The sequence below is a fragment of the Notolabrus celidotus genome, chromosome 2 (assembly GCF_009762535.1).
Source record: "Notolabrus celidotus isolate fNotCel1 chromosome 2, fNotCel1.pri, whole genome shotgun sequence".
Taxonomy (NCBI): Eukaryota; Metazoa; Chordata; class Actinopteri; order Labriformes; family Labridae; genus Notolabrus; species Notolabrus celidotus.
In genome coordinates, this window is record NC_048273.1 from 15,214,186 (window position 1) to 15,234,109 (window position 19,924).

The 19,924-nt window shown below is 40.9% G+C and overlaps 1 protein-coding gene across 3 annotated transcripts in view; it reads left to right on the top strand.

Annotated features, from left to right (window-relative positions):
• The window catches only part of sema6bb (sema domain, transmembrane domain (TM), and cytoplasmic domain, (semaphorin) 6Bb), a 164,378-nt gene that overhangs the window by 99,609 nt on the left and 44,845 nt on the right, over positions 1 to 19,924 (top strand). For all 3 annotated transcript variants that reach the window (XM_034707784.1, XM_034707774.1, XM_034707794.1), the window contains 5 exons: positions 9,445 to 9,576; positions 10,295 to 10,444; positions 12,148 to 12,327; positions 15,105 to 15,245; positions 17,720 to 17,797. In XM_034707784.1, the coding sequence (XP_034563675.1) occupies positions 9,445 to 9,576; positions 10,295 to 10,444; positions 12,148 to 12,327; positions 15,105 to 15,245; positions 17,720 to 17,797 (681 nt within the window). The remainder of the gene's footprint in view (positions 1 to 9,444; positions 9,577 to 10,294; positions 10,445 to 12,147; positions 12,328 to 15,104; positions 15,246 to 17,719; positions 17,798 to 19,924) is intronic.

Below are 19,924 nucleotides of genomic sequence, written 5' to 3' on the forward strand. Positions count from 1 at the left end.
TGTAGAAGTAGAACTGTGCAAAACATTTTAAATTTATGAACAAATCTGTCAAAATTAGCAATGGGGAAACACGCAGGAAGAAGTGTTAACAGCTCTTTATCTCCATTTTCTTCTCTCTTCCTTCCCTCTGTCTCTCTCTCTCTCCCAGCAATGTCTTGGCTCTGTTCTGAATTATTTAACAGGCTTTGACTTCACACCAACGATAATGCAAATGAGTTGGCCAAAATATTAGTAGGGATGATCTGGTCCTCCTAAAGAACTGGGCCGATGTTTCTGCAAACCTGTGCCATTGCTCTCTCTCCACATAGCTTCAAACAAGTGCACACCCTGGTAGGGAATCACAACTCTGGATCAATACTCAGCCTGTTTGCTTTAGAAAAGAAGCTTTATTTTGTGTATATTGTTTGTGCAAACTTCTGCTTACAGAAGTGAGGATAACTGTGTCCTCTGAGAGACAGAGGGATTCGATCATACTGAGAGTTTTTTTTCTTCAGTAGAAAGCTTTGACATACTTCCTGTGGAGACTGAGATAGATGCCCAGTGTGAAACAGCACTCACATGTCTCACCTTAAAAATTTCAGGGACCACCAAAGTCTGTTCCTCTTTTCTTATGAAGTCAGAAAGAGCAAGTCTATCTACGGGGGAAAAGCAAAGCTCCAGAGGAATGAAAGTGTCTGTGTGAAGGTGCAAAGGTCATCACAGGGGGGTACAGAGTAATTTAAGACACATGGAACACTTTCATCGAGGACAAAAGGGTGATTTGTTGAAAGACAAGATTAAATTGAAAAAAGGTGAGAGGAGAGGAGGGATGCTGTTTGGTAAATGGGGGATTATTGGAGACTGAGGTTGTTTGCAGAGCCAAAGACAACACAAACAGCAAACCAGAGGAATTGAACAAGACAGAGAATAAAGGAATTTGACCAAAATACTCAGCTACACAAAGTAAACATCAGATCCATTTAATGCGCTAAATATATTGGTTTTTATATTGGAGGAAGTTCTCTGAAGCAACTCAATCTGTTGCTGAGTCTTTAATTTTCCTAAAACAAATGAGAAAAGTACCATGAGGATTGTATCGCTCCTTTTGCTGCTGGTGCACATAAACAAAACCATTTTCCTGATTCTGTAACAGTTTATGTAATCTACTTCTTAGATTCACTGATTGTATCTCAATATAAACAGCACACCGCCTTCTCTTCCCATTGTAATAAAATGAAGATGATATACCACCTCGTCAGCCACTGACATGTTGTGCTGGTGATGTATTTTGGAGCTAAGGCAGGCACAGAAGTGATCTGGTTGGTGGAGCCACGGGATTTACCCAATACCCCTTCTGCTAACTGGAGGGCACATTTAACTCACTGACTTAGCATTAAAGATCCGTTTGATTGTACGATATACAGCAGAACAGTTTAAAGCTGGTTTTGGTAGTCAGATTTAGATACACTTTTTGTTATACTGGTTAAAATTATTTATGTCTTGATGGTAATCAATACATAATGTGTTCTTCAAAAAGACTGAAAAAAAGTCGCTATCTACAGCCGGAGTAAACCTGGGAAAACACCAACCAATCACTGCCTTTGTTGTCCAATCTATTATACCAATCAAATCCCGTCCTGCCATTCTGCCCGCCTCCTGTGCGTACATTTCCCTGTCCTCTGCCTCTGTTACCCCTGCCTCTGCTTCCCCTGCCTCCATTTACTGCCCCTCTTGCTCGACCTCAGGGCTGTCCCCTCTGACCCGATGAGGTGCTTTGCTCAGGACTGTAGTCCAGATCAGAGTCTAAAAGCTCTCACCACGGGGGCTCTAACAAGCAGAAGAATTAATGACATTTAGTAAGTCCTACAGAAAATGTACATGTTGCAGCGTTCGCCCGGACACTGTAGGGATGACGAGCCGATTCGTGAACACGTTGAGCTTTAATAACCAGTCACTGTCGGCCGTGATCATGCCAACCAACAAAGCAACAATCAATGTGTGAATGAATGAAGAACTTCTCCTCTTGTCTCTCCTCTCTCCCGCTCGCACACTCTACACACATCTCCTGATGCCTTCACTACCTGTCAACACTGTAGGAATTAAGAACATCTACACTGAACACGTTTAACAAACAGTAGAGCTGTTACAGTATTATATGTATTATAGCTTTTCTCCTGATATTGTGTCACCGGTACAACTGGATAATGCTAGCATGACAGTTGTGAGTACTAACAATAGCCATGTTTGTTTGTGTTTTTAACTTTCACTATGATAATGTTTTGCTGAGGACCGGTTTTGAATCAGTCATGATCATATGTTCGCGGGGGCGTCGTTTTGGAGGAGCTTGGGGAGGGGGAGGGGTTAGACGCAGTCCTGAGGAAATGCTACATTCAAACTCATGCTAGTTTTCCGTGACTACCAACCCTAGCTTTAAGTCACATTTTCTCTCACCTTTCCTCCTCTAGTCTGCTAAAGAAAGCTGCAGGTGCCACATCTGTCAACAGAGATGTCAATCAATTGTCTTTTGCATCAAATAAATAACTGAAACTAAATCTCTTGGAAAAATGAACAATTGGACATAAATCAGCATGCGATGAACTAAGTGTAATGGCAGAAAGCGTGTTTGAGAACATCTTCTTTTACCTGTATTTTTAATTGTATAGTTTCACCCATGATCCATTTGTTATAACAGAGGAGGAGGGCTTTTTCTTTTTTCATTTAGAGCTCCTGCTGGTGGCTTTTCAGTCACCAGCAGGAGCTCTAAATGTTTTGGCTTCATTTCAGGGGAGCTGTAGTGCTGTCCATGTTTTTATACAACAAGAAAGGGTTTTGCTTTCCTTGAGTTACAACTATAAAGAGTGATGTCATCTTATATTCAGGGCTTTGTGCATAAATATCAATATGTATTCACAACATTGGATGGCGCCATCTGTAAACTGAATGAACCCCCATGATGGAGGCCAGCGGTTACTCACAGCCACAGTGAAAGAGGGATGAAAGTTGGAGACACACTGATCGTTTCAGACAAAGTAGCTAAAAAGTAGGCCAAGTTGTTCAACAACTGAGGGGGGATTCGATGCTGATTTTTTAGTAATAGTTATCAAAGTAGAAGAGATATTAAACAACTGTCAACCAGCCAAGAGTATGATGTAACAGAGTGCAATGTCTGACGATGAAAGCACATCAAAAGCGTCTTAAAAACAGTAATTGTATTACAAGTAAATGATGAGGTATTGAAAACAGGACTTTAGCTATAAACTGTCAAAAAGAACAACTTACTTTTTTGTGAATGTTTTTGTCTTATCATCTTTTAAATTGTTGTTTTTATATAAGCAAGATTTGCTCTTCAAAACGTCTTCTCTTTAAAAATTTGTCTTGAAAGGGGGATTTACTTATTGTCTGGGTCATCTTATAGTCAGGTCAATTCAATATAGGAAATAAAAATACCTACCAGTGTGCATGTGTGTGGGAGCACCCTTCACGAACATTTTGTGTTGCACAGAAATAAACAGCACACTTAAAAATAAGGTACTTTTACACTATGCAGCTGTTTAAGTGGCTTGAATCATAAAAAGGTATTCAGTGGGCTGTCATATTTTCTGTGATGGCCCACTCATTTCTCGCTGTCTGAATGGCCTGATAGCACTTACTGTGTCTGCTATAGTGCAAGCACACTAAAGCAAACATACAAATACCTGCAACTGCCTGCTATTTCCTCTGGTCTGGAATCAGTGCAGTGTCTCACATAAAGGCAGAGAGCTGCATAACTACCACCTGTGAGTTGTCCCACTGTAATACCATCTCTAGTTTTCTCTGCATTCCAGTGGCAGAATAACGTTTTACAACAGAGGGTCCCCCAAATTTTCAATTACATACAAAAGAGAAAAAGAGGGAAGAATTAACTGGTAAACTAAGCTAGTAAAGGTAAAAGTGGAGAAAGCACAAGGGAGAGTAAAGAAGGAGATAGATGACAAGAGGGGAAGACAAGGAAAAGAAGCTCAAGGACGAGGAAGTCAATAATGGACAACACGTGCATCCCTCGCTCCCTGAGATCAAAAACTGTTTCATCAGCTGCATCTTATCTGTGTGTTTGGAAGAGCTACGCTAAGAGACGGGGGCCACTGTCTGCACAGACAGATGGGTGCCTCACACACATGCATACACACTTTATATCCCATGCTCATACACAAACACACGTGCATAAACACACTCACAATGGTTCCCAGATAATGGCATTTACAGCAAGCCACAGAGGAGAACCAGCTGAACACACACACCCCTGCTTGGGTAAACTGCCATTGGGTCCTTTTTTTTTTTAAATAACCACCAGCCAAGAGAAAAGGGAGGCTTTTGATAGATGGATAAGGACATATGTGATGGAGGAAAATGAACACAAAGAGAAGGAGAGAATGTGTGAGGTGAGCTGCAAAACTCCCACTAGCCCTGCGTGGCCCACTGTGCCACGTTGGCTAAGTGCTCGCCAGACAAATTGCTTTGGCTGGCAGCGTGCAGTGAAAAACAGCGTGAAGCAGGACCTGCGAATGGAGGAATAGCTTTTCTCTCCTGCCATTTAGCCCTGTGCAGCATACAAGGGGCTGTAGTATGAGAATAGCACGAAGAAGTCCTCACTCTGTAGTTGCTCATCTCCTCCGGTGCGCAGCTTCTCAGCTGTTATGAAGGTGCATTTGCAGGATTTTTCAGTCTCTTATTCTTGGGTATAAAATCGCCACAGGTTGTCATTTCCTTTATGCATCTGCCTCTGAAGCCCCAGGCCTGTCCTCTCGAGAGGGATGAAAGAACAGCTTGGATTTCCTACTGAGCACCTCCTGCGCTCTCGCTCCTGATGCTCAAGGGGTCAAGGAGATATTTGGAGCAACAGCAAACTCCAAAGAGAGAACAGGGGACCATGGGGAGAAGAAGGAGCATTGAGAAAAGTGCTTAGCAACTCAAATAAATGAGTTATGTGAAAAGAAGAGCAGCAAGATATCAAATAGAAGACTCACTTTTATCAAAATGCTCGGGACTATCTCCAAAAACAAACATTTGTCATCCTTTCTTAGTTATTGTTTTGGCAGCTGAAAACATCTATCGTCGCTTGATCCGACTGACATGGGCTCATTAGGCTTAATGGAGCAATGCAGGAATGCAGGGAAAACATCCCATGCAGAGTAAATCTAGTGCATCCTGAGAGCAGGGAGTCCTTGTTTGGGTTTGGCTGTTAAAGAATCTGATGTGACAGGGTCAGACAGCAGGATGTCCCTCTGGGAAAACACAGCAGAAGAGGGGAAATGAGGAGGACAAGGAGCAGGAGGAGAACAGGTTTACTGTGCCAGGAGAAGCGTGACACAGGGGAGGATACACAGATGTTCGAGCTCGTCCCCTCGGGCCTGCACAAGTAGTGGAAGCAAGGAGTAAGATAGCTAGGTAGTTATGGGGAAAGAACACAGCATGTTGACAGCAGAGCCGTGTCACAGGGACACAAAGAGCTTTTACAGAGGAGTATAACCACAGTTAGGAAGATCAGAGAATACCCAGAGGAACCTGTTTTAAAAGGTCAAGGAAAAGTATGAAAATTAGGCTGCTTGAATACGGAAAAGGAGGTCAGGTGAGAGGCTGGTGTTTGAATAAATTAAAGTAAAAGAGAAAACGAGTGCATAGTATTAAAAAGAAGATAGAAGTTCAGAAGGTGCAGTGCAATAGTTTCCCAATCAAAGCTTAAGTTAAGAGAGTTGATAACAGAACTTTTCTCTTTATAGTGCTGCTTGAACATCATACATACTGTGATGTTTTTCTTTATTATATGGTAATAATGTCAAAGCAAGAACACTTCTGGGGCTTATTTATGCATATGAAAATAGACACCTACATTTTAACAACCTAACCTATACAACAGACCTCCACTTTTTCATTGCTGCTATATATGTTCACAGTTTCTAACTCACACAATCTTTCGCAAAAAGTTCCATCATTTTCCAAAGTATTCATCTTTATTGTGTTTTGTTGGTTTGGCTTGAGCTGTTAGCTACTCTGATCGATCATGCCCCCATGATTTCCAGCAGTATCATGAACTCCCCGAAAATGTGCACATAATGCTTCTATGCCATAGCTGCGCTAGCTAGTAACATATGTTGTAAGCACTTTCTACAATTGTGAGTTGTAATGTTCTCAGCATCACTCTGCGATATTCTGCCTACACGCTAGTTGGCAGAGCAGTTTCTATGGCACCACCAGTTTCCAGTCCTACTAAATTTTCTTCTTGCTTGTGCATAGTAAAACGTAGTTGATTGTACTGCAAGTATTCCAAAGATGAAAAGAGATCAGATGTTGGAGGAGATGGATTATACAGATGCTGAGTCAGTGTAGGCGACGATACTGGAAATGTTGTTAATGCAGTTATTACGATTCTACCCAGCAGGCCAATCACAGGTCTTGCCTTCTGTGTTGTTTTGAGGCATAGTAATATTTTTGAAGTCTGGTATATCATTCTGTGTCAACTCTCTGAAGCCATATCCTACACTGTACAGGTCTACACAGAAGCCTACACACATAGCCTGCATGCACCTCCTCATATTCCTATATACCATAGTTACTGTATTAAGTCCACAGCGCTGTTTCCTCCAGTCAGCTCTGATGTCTACAGTGAAGCTGTTTCTCCTCTGTTAGGCTGCCTGTAAATAACTCTATGCCAGCTCAGTGGTGGAACAGCTTCACTATCATGGATGAGGGGAGAGGTTCAATACTCCCATTTTGAAAATGAAATGGCAAAAAGGGGCCAAATACTCTGCTAGCTACCTGACAACAGCATAACAATGCCAATGCGTTTATTGCTCCCAACCGAGAAATACCCTTCTAAAATGCTCCACAAATAATTTTTTAATGCAGCTTTTTTTCCTTTTTAGTTTTTGTACCTTTTTTCAGTTCAGTTCAGTGCTCTGTAAAGACACTTGTTGACAGATGTTTCATATTTGAAAAGATTAAGTCTCAGACTCAGACTCAGTCCCCGGTTTTTACACTAAGCTAGGCTAAGCAAAGCTTAACTAACTGTCTCTTGGCTCAGGCATTATATTCAAGAAAATATATGAGATTCCCTTATCTAACTCTTGGAAGTCGAGATGATATATTTTCTCTAAAGTCATCTAAAATCTAAACTGCCAGTTGAGCTTTGGTCTGGCAGAGTAATATTCAAAGAGGCCTGACTGAATATTAGGCAGCTGGCCACAAGACTTGTTGTTGAGTCTGAAGCCATCATGGCAGCTAAATATACGTTCGGCTTTGCTGAAGAAGGTGACAAAGATTACCTGAAACCCCCTTGATGTGTTACATAGAAACAATGTCAACTCAACTGATGATTTAGACAAATACAAACATGTTCAAAGACTGATCAAATTAAAAGTTAGGCTAACTTAGGAAATAAACAATGACCATTTCCAAACTTAACTACCTAATCTCTGACTTTTAGACTTATACGTTAAGAAATAAGACGCCCCCAATATCAGGTTGCTAAAATGTATGTTAACCTATTAACGGCTTGACACTGAAACTTCCAAAGACTGTTATTCCTCTGTCTCATCTACTCCTATGAGGCATCAGGGGTCTGTGGGGTTGGTGTTATTCCAGGCTGTCAGTGGAATTGTTTAACAGTGAGGAGACACTTAAGACTCCACAGCAGCCCTTTCAAATGGACACCACATGCAACTAGCCTGGACAGCCTGCCAGTCAACACAGGACAAGAACAGAGACTGAAGGAAGGACAAACGCCTGTGGACTAAGAAAGACAGGGACACGCAAATAAACAAAGAAAAGTTGTCAACAATGAAAGAAAGACAGAAAAATAAGGGAAAAGCAAATGTATGTACAAGACAACAATCGTGGAATAACAAACAGAAGCAGGAGAGAAAAGCACTGGGTGAAAATGAGAATAATTAAGAGAATTCAGAGAGAAAAACAGCCTGAGGCCTTTTGGCTTACTTCTGTTCGTCACGCAATGCAACATGGTGCAAACCCAGTGACCTGCAGCGAGAGAGAAAGACAGAGTTAGTGCAGGGCGTAGCGGTGGTTTGAAGGTACAGAAAGGAAGCCAAGCTGGCACTAGTGCTGAGCTGGCACACATGTCGCATATAACATCTGGTGGCTCTGGTCCTCAGAGACACATCGTATACGCCTGCAGCATCGCCACACTGGCCCGGGTTGAGTCACATCCCTGCCTATGAATGATAAGTACTGAGGGAGACGGCGTGACCTGATCAAATAGCACATCAGGAGTGCACAGCTCCCTGCTGCAACCCAAAAATCCAGCCTTAAGGCGAGGCCTTTCCAAACAAACACTTCTCTGCCTTTCAAAGGGCCACTTAATAGAAACATCGCTGCAGAACACAGGGCGAACTGAATCACCAGTAAGACTTTTATTTTGAAAGAAAGAAAGCAAGAAAGAAAGAAAGAGAGAGAGAAAAAGAAGGCTGGAAACAGATGGCGTGTGTGGGGGATTTATGGAGCAGCAGGTTGCAGGTGACTCAGTCTCTCAGGTTTTTTCAATGTGGACGTATCACTGAGGTATTAGCACTTAGTCACCAGCTCTCACACCACGCACCCCATTAGTCACTGACGAGGACACATTCAAAGTGAAGAGTTGAGTATCAGAGCAGGAGGCAAGGGACTTTGTTGAAAACGTATTCCTTATCTCTTCCCGATACAGTTCTCTTTATTTTTCTGTATCCGTTGATGCCTCTGAAGTCATGACACAAAAATGCAGCATCCGGCGAAGGGAAGAGACCGTCTAACATTGCATGAATGTGTCCCTGTTTTTTTACATATCCGTGTGTATTTGTTCATCAGTGTGTGGGCTGAGGACATTTCTCGGAGCAGATGTTCTGATTCCCATCACAGGGTTCTCGGGTAGTTTAACATCCTCCAAGGTGAGCTGTGATTTAGACCGGAATGTGTTTTTTGGTTTTTATGAGAATCTTCCTCCCTTTTATTGAAAAGGGAAAATATTCAATGACTCATTTCCTATTCCTTTTTATAATCCAGGGATTACAGCCAAGATTTTTTCATGGGTCTTATCTCACTGTTGCATCCGCTACACATCTATTCGTCGCCCAGGGAGGTGACTGCATCTATCCTATCCTGTCCCTCTTTCCGTCTAAGAAACAATTTCCTTTGTGTTCAAGCATCAAATGTCAAAATATGAACAGCCCAAATCCAATTTGTCATCCTCCCGGGGTGCCTGTCTCATTCTCACACTCACAATTGATTCCCTACATTTTAACTTCTTTCATTTTTCACATTTCAACACCTTTTTTTAGGTATTATCTACCTTATCTTTTTCTTATTCTGTCACGTACCCTCTCTGTATGCTTTCAAACAGTTAAGCCTACGTGACAGATGTCTGTCAGTCAGCTGAAAGTGCTCAATAGATTGACAGTCTCTGTCTCAATCTAACTCCATCTCACCTATCTGTCCCTCTAGTATCCCTGGATCGGCTGTGTGCGCCTTCGACATGGAGCAGCTGGCCTCAGTGTTTGAAGGGAGGTTCAAGGAGCAGAAATCACCAGAGTCTATTTGGACACCTGTTCCTGATGAAATGATCCCAAAGCCAAGGTGCAAAAATCTGTTATAAATGTATGCACCTGTGTTCTAATTGGTATTATAAAAAAAACATCATTAAGAGCACATGATTTAATTCATTCACACAAGTGTTTTCCAGGTGTTATGAAAAAAAGGACATTCATTCCATACAAGCAACAATACTTTTACCATTTCAACACATATGTTAATGCTCCTCACAGGGTAATACATCTAACAAGGTGCAACTAGGTAAATAAAACACATATTTAATTAATTAATCCATCACATTTTGTCTAGAAGGCATCAAATCATACCAACATTTCTCACAGAACACTTGACAAAACAGCAGGTCTAGGCAAAGACCCTTTTCAAAGGGTCTTTGAAAAGTAGAGGTCAGAAAAGGCTTTCACTGAAATTCAAGTATGAAGAAACTTTGTTTAGTAAACTGAAAGTCACGCAGAGTTTGTGATTTTATTTTTCACAAGGATACAACTTGTTCTCATCAAATCAAAAGCCATGTCTTGACCTCATTCAAATATGCATCACTTGCCAGATACTTCAAAAGTGAGGTAAATCAAATCAGCGTGTTGTTGTAAAAGGGGTTTGTGTCTGGATGTGAGACACTCAGAGAGTCTAGACTGCTTAATCAGGGGAATGTATTTTAACTGAGGCCTGAAGTTGTCCAAAAACAAGTTTTATACTTTGCCTTTGAACCATCCACTTAACATTTCCTAAATAATTTTGTCTCCAGACCAGGTGGCTGTGCTGTTCAAGGTTCAAGGTTTAATTCCTCCAATTCATTTCCTGATGAGATGCTCAACTTCGTCAAAACTCATCCTCTGATGGATGAAGCCGTCCCATCGCTGGGACAAAGACCCTGGATAGTCAGAACCATGGTCAGGTAAGACAAACTCAGATAAGCAGTTCCTCTTACTTGAATTTAGGTTTAAATAATTCAAATTTAGAAGCAGCAAAAATGGTTCGGAGGAATTTTGAGGAATCCTTGAGTTATATTTCTTGTTAGAATACTAACACAACATTTATTTAAAGCTCTATGGAGGAGTAATGAAACAGGTTATGGGGTTTGAAACAGACTGAAATTAAAAAAACTGATGCCACTTTGAGTCCTTCACAAACAAACAAACAAGAGCATAATCTACAAAACTGATCATTCTTTGAAAGTTATTCTTAACACCTACACTGTTGATGCTGGGGCAGAGTGAAAGCAATCAACAGCACACTGCAGAAACAGCCTTTGTTGACATTTCCGCAACATTAAAAAAAAAACATTGTTATCAGATGAATCATCAGAAAGCAGTACTTCCATATGCACATGACAAGATCAGTTAAGATATTAGATGTTTGTATTTGTCCACAGGGGTGCCAAAAACCCACAACAACCAAAACTTCCTCACAGAGCTTTAATTATCTTAGAAACATTTTTGAAAAGTTACACAACTTGTTTTCCCTGTGCAGTGCAATACACATTTGCCTCATAACTTTAATAAAGGTTAATTAATTTGAGGCACAAGTTAATGTTTACTATGTTAATACTAAACATTAATTTAGACAGATGTGCTTTTGTTGCCTTCACCCTGTGAGTCTCTGCAAGCTTTGGTCCCTGGTGTCAAACTCCTTTAGCTACTTTGTGTGCCAACCATCCATGTGGTCCATCTCTTAGTTGGGTGCTTAAACTTTGCTACTTGTCATTGTTACCACTAAACAAATCCAGGCAACTATTGTGTTTCCCCATGTCCATATTTGTCAAAAAATAGTGAATGTTTCTTCAAATAAAATAGTGGGCTCTCCGGAGAGTGTTCATTTTAAAACAAGTCCTTAAATTGACAAATTAAAATGAGAGTTAACCTGCAATGATTACAAATGTACATATTTACACTAACTTAATGATTAAGAAGTAGTTTATCCCAGAGTGTGAGGGGCGGGGCGGGGCGGGGCGGGGCGGGGCGGGGCGGGGCGGGGCGGGGGTTGCAGACGCACAATATGTATTCAAGCACAGACATTGTCGGTCTGTTTAGACTGCAGACTCCTGTGGGAGCAGCCGAGCAGCTGTAGCACATCAAGTCTCACATAAACAAAAGCATGCCTCTCTCTTCCATTCTCCCTGTCCATGTTATCTTCTGTATGTAGTCCCTGTGCAGGCCATCCACCAGGGAGTTATGGGTCCTGGATGTTTATGGAATATTAAATATGGCTTCTGCTCTCGTGTATTGACACACGCACAGGACTGTGTGTAGTTCAGCAACACTCTGCTATTGTTCCAGGACAGGCCCATTTACTTGACTGATATCATTAATGACTGAACGTCTAGTGTAATTAGTTTATTATGCAAATTTGATAAGCAGTTTTTTCTCCATGGAATTCATTTCATTTTGCAGTGACTCAAGAGAAAATGGCATATTATGATTTAAATTCACAGGAGTCTGTACTTTACACCCAAACCAATCAGTCGTAACACACTTAAATCATTAACTTGCCTCTAGGAGCTGCTTTACTATGCTTTTAGCTTTCATAAAAAATAAAGCCCCAAATGAGACACTCAGCACTGAGGCATTTATTTAGCACTTTATCTCTGCTGCCTTGCAGATACCAGCTGAACAAGATTGTGGTGGATACAGAAGCTGGGCCTCACAGAAACCGGACCGTGCTGTTCCTCGGGTCGAGCAGGGGGACCATCCTCAAGTTCCTCATTATGCCGAACCAGGACAACACCGTTACTAACAGCAACATCTTCCTGGAGGAACTGGAGGGCTACAACCCTGATAAGTAAGACGCTAAAGCTAGCATTAAGGAAACAGATATTTTTGTTTCAAATTGGGAAGTGAGAGTTGTTTCTTTTTTTTTAATATTCTTATTTTATTGTTTATAAGACTACATGTGAAGATTAATGAAGCTATGAACGCAACTGAAGAAGCTTAGACCAGAAAATCCCCAATTAACACAAATATAACGTCTAGTGTATTTTGTCTTTAAAAAGTAGAAGAGTCATTTTTCACTGTTTTTTCTAGACTTTATTCTAGGCTAGGCTAACAGGCTGCTGGCATTAGCAAAAAAAATGACTTTACAGACATAAGAGTGGTTTTAGTTTTGTCTGGGCAACAAAACAAATAAGAATATCCTCCAAAGTGTTAAACTATTCCTTTACTACACAGACCTGCATAGTCGGAGTGCTGAATGATAGTTTAGGACCATAGACTGTATAAATAATGGACGTAGTATCCGTGACGTCACCCACCTGAGCACTGTTTTGAAGCCAATCTCAACCAGTAGTGTGATGTAAAGAGGTGGTGTTTGAGCATCCTAGCCAACAGCTACTGTGTTCACGTCCGGGAATCAAGTCAGTCATGTCCTTATTTGGGCAAAAACTCGTAATCTTAATATCTTCTTACATATCCGTAATTGTTGCGTTACAACCCCCCCCCCCCCCCTTTTGAACCAGGCTGTAAACATATTTATTCATGCTGCAAAGATCGTCTTTTTTGAATTGGTGTGTATGTGATTTCCGGTGTTTCTGCAGCCAGCCTCAAGCAGATTCTTGATGAATTGGAGTTTATAACATTTCCACATGGGCTTCATAGTTTGAGACAGGAGGTTGCCGGACAAGGGAGGGGGGCTACAGGTGATGCCATTGGAGTTTGTTGTGAAAAACAGTTGAATGAGAAAAAAACATGACGTCCTAAATCGCCAAGGTTGCTTAACCTATTCATCGAGAAATCTGCGTAGTTGTGCAGATGCTTAGACGATGCAGAGAATACAAAAAGAGCAAATAGAAAAGAAGAGGATTAGAGGCTAATATTCTTTATCAGGAAATCTGAATATCTCCTAATGAGGTTGAGAAAATAATGAAACAAGATAAAATCACATTATCCTTGATCTTAACAGAAATGATATGGAGTGCTGTCAGGAAAAATGACCCTGTATCTGCAGTGTTAAGCTAAATTATATTTTATTTGTGGATCTTGATGGAAGTCTGAAGTGGATTTGGCCTCCTGTCCCTTGCTAATTAGCATTTTGCATGAGGCAGGCAGTTTAGTGGTTTCATTGGATGCCCAATGAACACTGGGTACGGTGCCTTTTCAATCTTCATTTTTTGCTTTTGTTCTTTGTTAAAGTGCAGTGTTCCGCATGATGAATGATGGCTGCAGTGTGAGGTGGGAAAGGGGGGTTGGGGTGTTGATGCAGATACAGGCTAATTTGGTTGGTAATTGTCATTCACATTTCAAATGAAAAGTACATGTTTGGCATGACTTTCTGACAGTGTTCCCTTACATAAACATATGCCATTGTTTCCTCAGTTAGTGAAACACAGTATTATTTCTTTAACCAAGTCCAATCTACTTGTACTTTTTTGCTTATTAAGTCCCTTTCTTTCCAAGACCCTCCAAAATGTGCCAACAAAATTGTGCCTCAGCTTATTTTCTCTGCTTCAGACTTGACAAAGTGAGGGACATTGATGGCAAGTGAAATGAGGAGACTGTGTGATGAATGATCGGGTGTGGACTGCAGCCAGTGTGCAAGGGATAATTCGATGTGTGTGCGGGTTTGAGCACCCCAGGAGGTCGGTGACAGTCCAGCTCTGACAGCAGGCACCCAGCTAATCAGGAGTCACAGAACAGCCAGGTTTTTATTTTCCTTTCATGCCCAAGGCTTGGCCACCCCCAACCTCACCTTACACACAGACAAAGATGCCTTTTGCCCTGTTAAAAACCCCAGGGCTCACAGAAGAAGGACCACTAACACAGTCTTCTTTTTAAGAAGTCAGTCAGATAGAAATCAGTGGTTACGGCTGGCTGCCATAATGAACCAGGAAATGTCCTGAAAGAGATGCAACTCTTACAGAGCCTGTATCTCCTATTTTCTCCCACTGTCTGATCTCGGTTCTATATCACTTATTCTCTTTTCGTGAGTCCCTCTTTTTTGTGCCTTTGCCTTTTTTTGTTCCTGCTTTTGTTGGTTGTTTATTCTATTTTTTCGCTTCCCCCACATGTCTCCCCCTCCTTCTCTCCATCCTATTCGTGATATTGCCTGTGAAGAATGACTCACAGCTTGGCCTTAGCAGAATGATAGATTCTTCTTAATGACTGTGGGCCCACTGCAATGTTATTACCATAAACCATCCCGATACAGCTGATGCATGAGTGCACATGTGCATAAAAAGGTATAAATCTGCTGCACAGAGGGAGGTTGGTGCTGGAGATCGTAGCTTTAAGTGCCAATTAGAGGCCATTCAGCTCCTGGCTGCTGTTTTCTGAAGGCCAGTCGACCTCTGGAACTTCTACAACCAGCACTGTGCATTATTGGACTGACATCTGGCTACACTGGCCTCTCCTGGCTTTAACTTTTATGATAGCTTTCATTTGAAGCACTGTTTACGTTTGTTCTGTTTCAAATTGAGTCGGAATGCTTTCACCCTGTTGTAATGCTCTGAGTGAGGTCAGAGGTTTAATGTGCAGCCTTGGTTGGTCTGGTAATTGAAATTGCCTAATGCATCTTTGTGTTTTGTGTGCCTGCTTGTTTGTGTATTCCCTCGTGTGTGGGTGCAGGTGTTCTGGAGACTCCCCACAGGCCAGGCAGCTGTTGTCCCTGACTCTGGACCGGGTGAGCCACACTCTGCTCCTCGCCTTCCCCTCCTGTGTGGTCAGAGTACCGGTGGCACGATGCCAGCTCTATTCCAGATGCATGAAGTAAGTCTGCACCAAAGTACAAAACAGAAACATTAAAAGAACGGCATGATAAGAAGTTAGGTAACTATTCAAGAACCATCTGGCCTTCACAAGTGTCCCTGAGCAAGACACAGTGAACTCCTGCCAGCCACAGACTTGCTGCACTTCAGCTGACCTGAATTTCCCCGGCAATAATAACCCCACTGCAACTTAATAACAACTGTCACGGTGTCCTTGAGCAAAGTGACAATCTGTTAACTGCTGTATAATCCAGAAATGAGTCAAAGTGCCATAAAATACGTCCCTAAATTGGAAGAAAATCTCATAAAGTTGGTTGTGTAATGCACCATCATTAAAGATAATGCTGTTTTATTGCGTTTCCCTACATTTTTTAAACTTTGTTTTACAGTATATGTTCCATTATTCTGACAGATAATGAGTAGTTCACTGACAGTAAAATACATAATATGATAAATAAAGGCTTGAGTGTAGTGAGGATATGAAATACTTAAATAACAACAGTGCATCATTAGTTGTAATCCCTTGTGGCATACAGTGGTGATGTGTTTATATGCTGCAGTGTAGCAGCTAATCTATATTATTTTTGCAGGAGATTATATTTCATCTTTTCACTCAGTAGTTATATGATTATAAGAAGCTCTGCTGAAGTTACCCTTTTTTTTGTCCTGGCAGCTTGCCAGTGTGACCGTGTTAAACTCAAACTCAATGTGCAGTGAGGCATTTCAGAAAAAGAAAAAAGTACCCTGAGTCAACTAATCCAACGAAATTAAAGTTATAAATGCAAATATTCTAAGTAATGATATCTCACCTCCAAACATGCACACATATAAATGCCTCCCTCCCCCTCCCATGCACACTTACCCAATTGTGCCGCCTGTGGCTGGAGCCCATTAGGGCTTACTGACACACTAACACTAACAGGTACACACACCCGCGGTGTGTTCACTGAACCAGGTGAGTCATACAAGCGAGTAATCCAGCGCACATTAGGAGAAGCTCACATGCCCTCTGAATTGTGGTCAGTGTGTGCGTTTATGTGTTTAGATGTGGGAGTTAAGGTTCGGAGCACGAGCATGTTCAAGATTTCTTAGTTACGCTTCAGCAGATTCAGGTCTGGGTTTTAACCTTTACAGAGTGCTACATGGTGAGATGTTTTTTTCTTTCGAAATGGATCTTCAATAATTCATCATGTTACTGTAAAAGATCTGCTTTTGAATACCAACAGACTCGACTGACCTTCAACCTCATTTAACCTCATGTACAGACCTTTCATTAGAAAGTCATGTGTATTTCACCATCGATTGAACTCACTCTACATTATTAAAGGGAATGCACCAGTTTTACAAAGTGTTGGTCAACAGCTGATCCCTCTCTCTGCTGCTTTTTTAGATCACTCCTCTGTTCCACAAAGTCATATTATATATGACTTTATAACACTAGTGCTATATAAAAAAATGACGTCATATAGACTATTTTGTCGAGAATTTATCTTCAATCCTTTAAGGCCAACTTTTATATTTGGCAGAATGACATCATCACTGAGTTGTCTGTAGTTGTGTCTAGGGAGCATTTCATTTGGATACTTCAACCTGCCACAACATTCAAGGACATCAGTTGCTGGATACTTATTAGATGTGGTTGAGAAGCACCTCAGTCTTGAACCATGTTGTTTCAAACCTTAAAGACAAATCCCCATCCACATGGACTTAATAAAAACTTAGTGAATTTAAAACTTCTTCAGTTCTTATATTCAAGGTTGCCACTTGGAAAAGAAACTGCTGCTCCTAAAACATCTGTTTTCTTCAACTCTTATTGTGTAAGGAGGAGGTCATGAGATGCTATTTGAAACTCCGGCAAGAGCCAGAAAGTTAACTGAACTTTTTTTTTTCAGACTTCTATTTCCAAAGCCAAGGATTAACTTTTATATTTAGCTGCTTTAATCCACTTAAAACAGCCGTTCTTTTCAAAATCAGTCCCTCTGTTCCACCTTGCTCCATATTGTATCTCTCTCAAAGAAAGAGATGACAAAACACTCACTGTGAAGAAAAGCATTATCAGGCAAGTTTCCAGTCGTAAGAGGATGAAAATAAATGTAAATTAAGCTTTTCAATCTAAAAAACCAATGACACACTTGAGGAAATGATCACATGTAAAGCACTGTTTTTCATAATTTGTTGTTGATAACTTAAAGGTGAAAATGTCAACAATGTGAAATATGAGGAGATGTTACTTTTAGTATCAAGTATGAATGACTCATCAAGGTATCTGAAGAGACTCTTTAAATTATATGTAATTAAAATAATTAATATTTCACAGCCTTAACTTCATGTGTGAAATGGACGGCTGGCCCCTTTAGGATTTAGTCAAGATCAAGAAGATCTATCTTAAACTTTTAAGCTACTTGAAGGGAATTTGAAGTGAAATAGAGATTATTCAAATTCAAGGAATTAAAGTTAAATTCTGTGTCTCTGCAGGAACTGTATCGCCTCAAGGGATCCTTACTGCGGCTGGACCAGAGGAAGCACCTGCTCTTTCCTCAGACCTGGGACCAGGTATGAAATCTCTCCATTTGTACTAACAAACCCCACCTGCACTGACTTATGCAGTTGTACTGAAAGTGCCTGTTTTATTATTTTTAGCTGTAAATCTACTTGATTTGTTTTCCTGCTGTTTTATCCACTTGTCTGTCCTCTTTCTTTTATCCCACTGCTGATTTCTATTACTGTGTTTTGTTTTGATTTGATTCATTTTTGCTTTTATCATTCCTCTCAAGGCTATTTTTCATATAGACAGCTCATAGAGAGAAAGATGTTCTATATTTTATGTATATATCCTGGAAGTCCTTCTGGCTGCAACTACTTCAGCCTCTAAGTAACATCTGTGTCCTTAAAGTGTCCCGTCACTCTGCCGGGGCTGTGTTTACTTATTGATTCAAGATGTCTGCAGCTGCTGTTAAACAATACTCTTTCACTTTGCTTGTTATCAAGTTGTAGCTATATAAAACAGTGTAGGTGTGTGACTGAGTGCAAAGTTTGGTGTTTGTTTGCCTGTTGTATAACTCTCTCTCTGTGTTATGCACACGTATCCAGACAGTGTCTTGTCTGGCAATGTTTGAATGTGTGTCTGACTGGATGTCTCAGTGTGTGTGGATGTAAGAGTATGTGTGTTTGTGTGACCTCTCTCTCCTCCCGCTACTGAAATGCAGCACTCTGTCTTGACAGCTCACCTCCAGTCATGGCTGCCTCCCTCCTGTGAAATCAAATCTCTGTTTAGTCAGGCTGCTTATTGAGTTAGGGCTTCAAAACACAGGTGTAGCGCCAGCAGAACAGACAACATGGGCCTTAAAGACCACCCCGGGCTGCTTGCTTATGCTATTAAAGGCCTCTGTGTTGGTTTTGATTTGATTTAGCAAGGGCGGTCAACTTGGCGATCGATTTTGCATCAAGTTACTGTGGATTTCCTCTGTGTGGACTAATGCAACCTCTCTTTGCAAAGTGACACCAGAGGAGAGCTCAGACTTTAGAGTTAGGTAACATACCAATGTTATTGAGACTGTTTCTGAGGAATTGGGGATCTGTTGATGCTGAAATCATTTTGTGCACAGTTACTATTGTGGCGCTTAACAAGGGAAAACAAAATCATTGATTTGTTAATCTGATATTATCAAGTTTATTGTGACAAAGCTGTTTTTCCAATAATCCTCCCCAAACTACTTCAACCACCCAGCATACAGCTACTTTAAGCTCACATTTTCAGCCTGATGGCCATAACTTTTAGCTTACTGTTTCAACCATTGATCCAATAGTTTTAGCTCATTGTTTTAAACCTTTTATCAAATCTTTTAAACCCCTATTTCAGTTATTAATCCTTATTAATAAAAGTGAAATTACTTTTCGCTTACTATTCAATCATTATCTAATACTTTTAATTTTAAGCAACTTAATTCTAGTATCTAACCATCACTTTTACCTCACTATTCAACAATCCTTTACATTAAGCTAACTATTTCAAACCTATTCAGTGAGGCGCTTTCTGTTGCTTGGTTACAAACGATTGGCATATGTTGACTGGGAAACAGACGTGGCCCCCATCAGCGATCTCCCTGAGATCAAAAACAGAGAAACAAAGCTGAAATAACAAGCTGGTACAAGTTGTCCTGCAGCACTTCCTCTTCCCTTAGCAGTGACTTTCAAGTCTGTTTTAAAATGCTCTGTATGCTTCATATTTGCTTTCATTCAATGGTGTTTGACCAATAAAATGTAAAAATAATTCATAGAAATTGTGTCATACAATTATCAGCAGCTCTAGACCTGAAAATTGTACCTTTTTAAACAAACTATTGTGGTTACATTTTCATAGATACAGACCTCCACCACTCTTGTTGACAAAGTTGATAACATAAGTCCCGCCCCTCCTCGATTCTGATTGGCCAGTGATCAAAGCGTGACCTTGATGAGTGCAGCAGTGTTCCAAAAGTTGCACCATTTTCAATGAGTGCTAAAAACAGCTCATGTGTTTTCAGGCCGAGGACCCTGAAAATGCTGAGCTGCATTTGGTTTGAATAGAATTTGGGCACAAACATAGACTGTATAAAATATGGACGTAGTATCCGTGACGTCACACATCTGTTTCTGAAGCGCTGTTTTGAGGCCAATCGTCGACGGCAGCCATATTGCTGC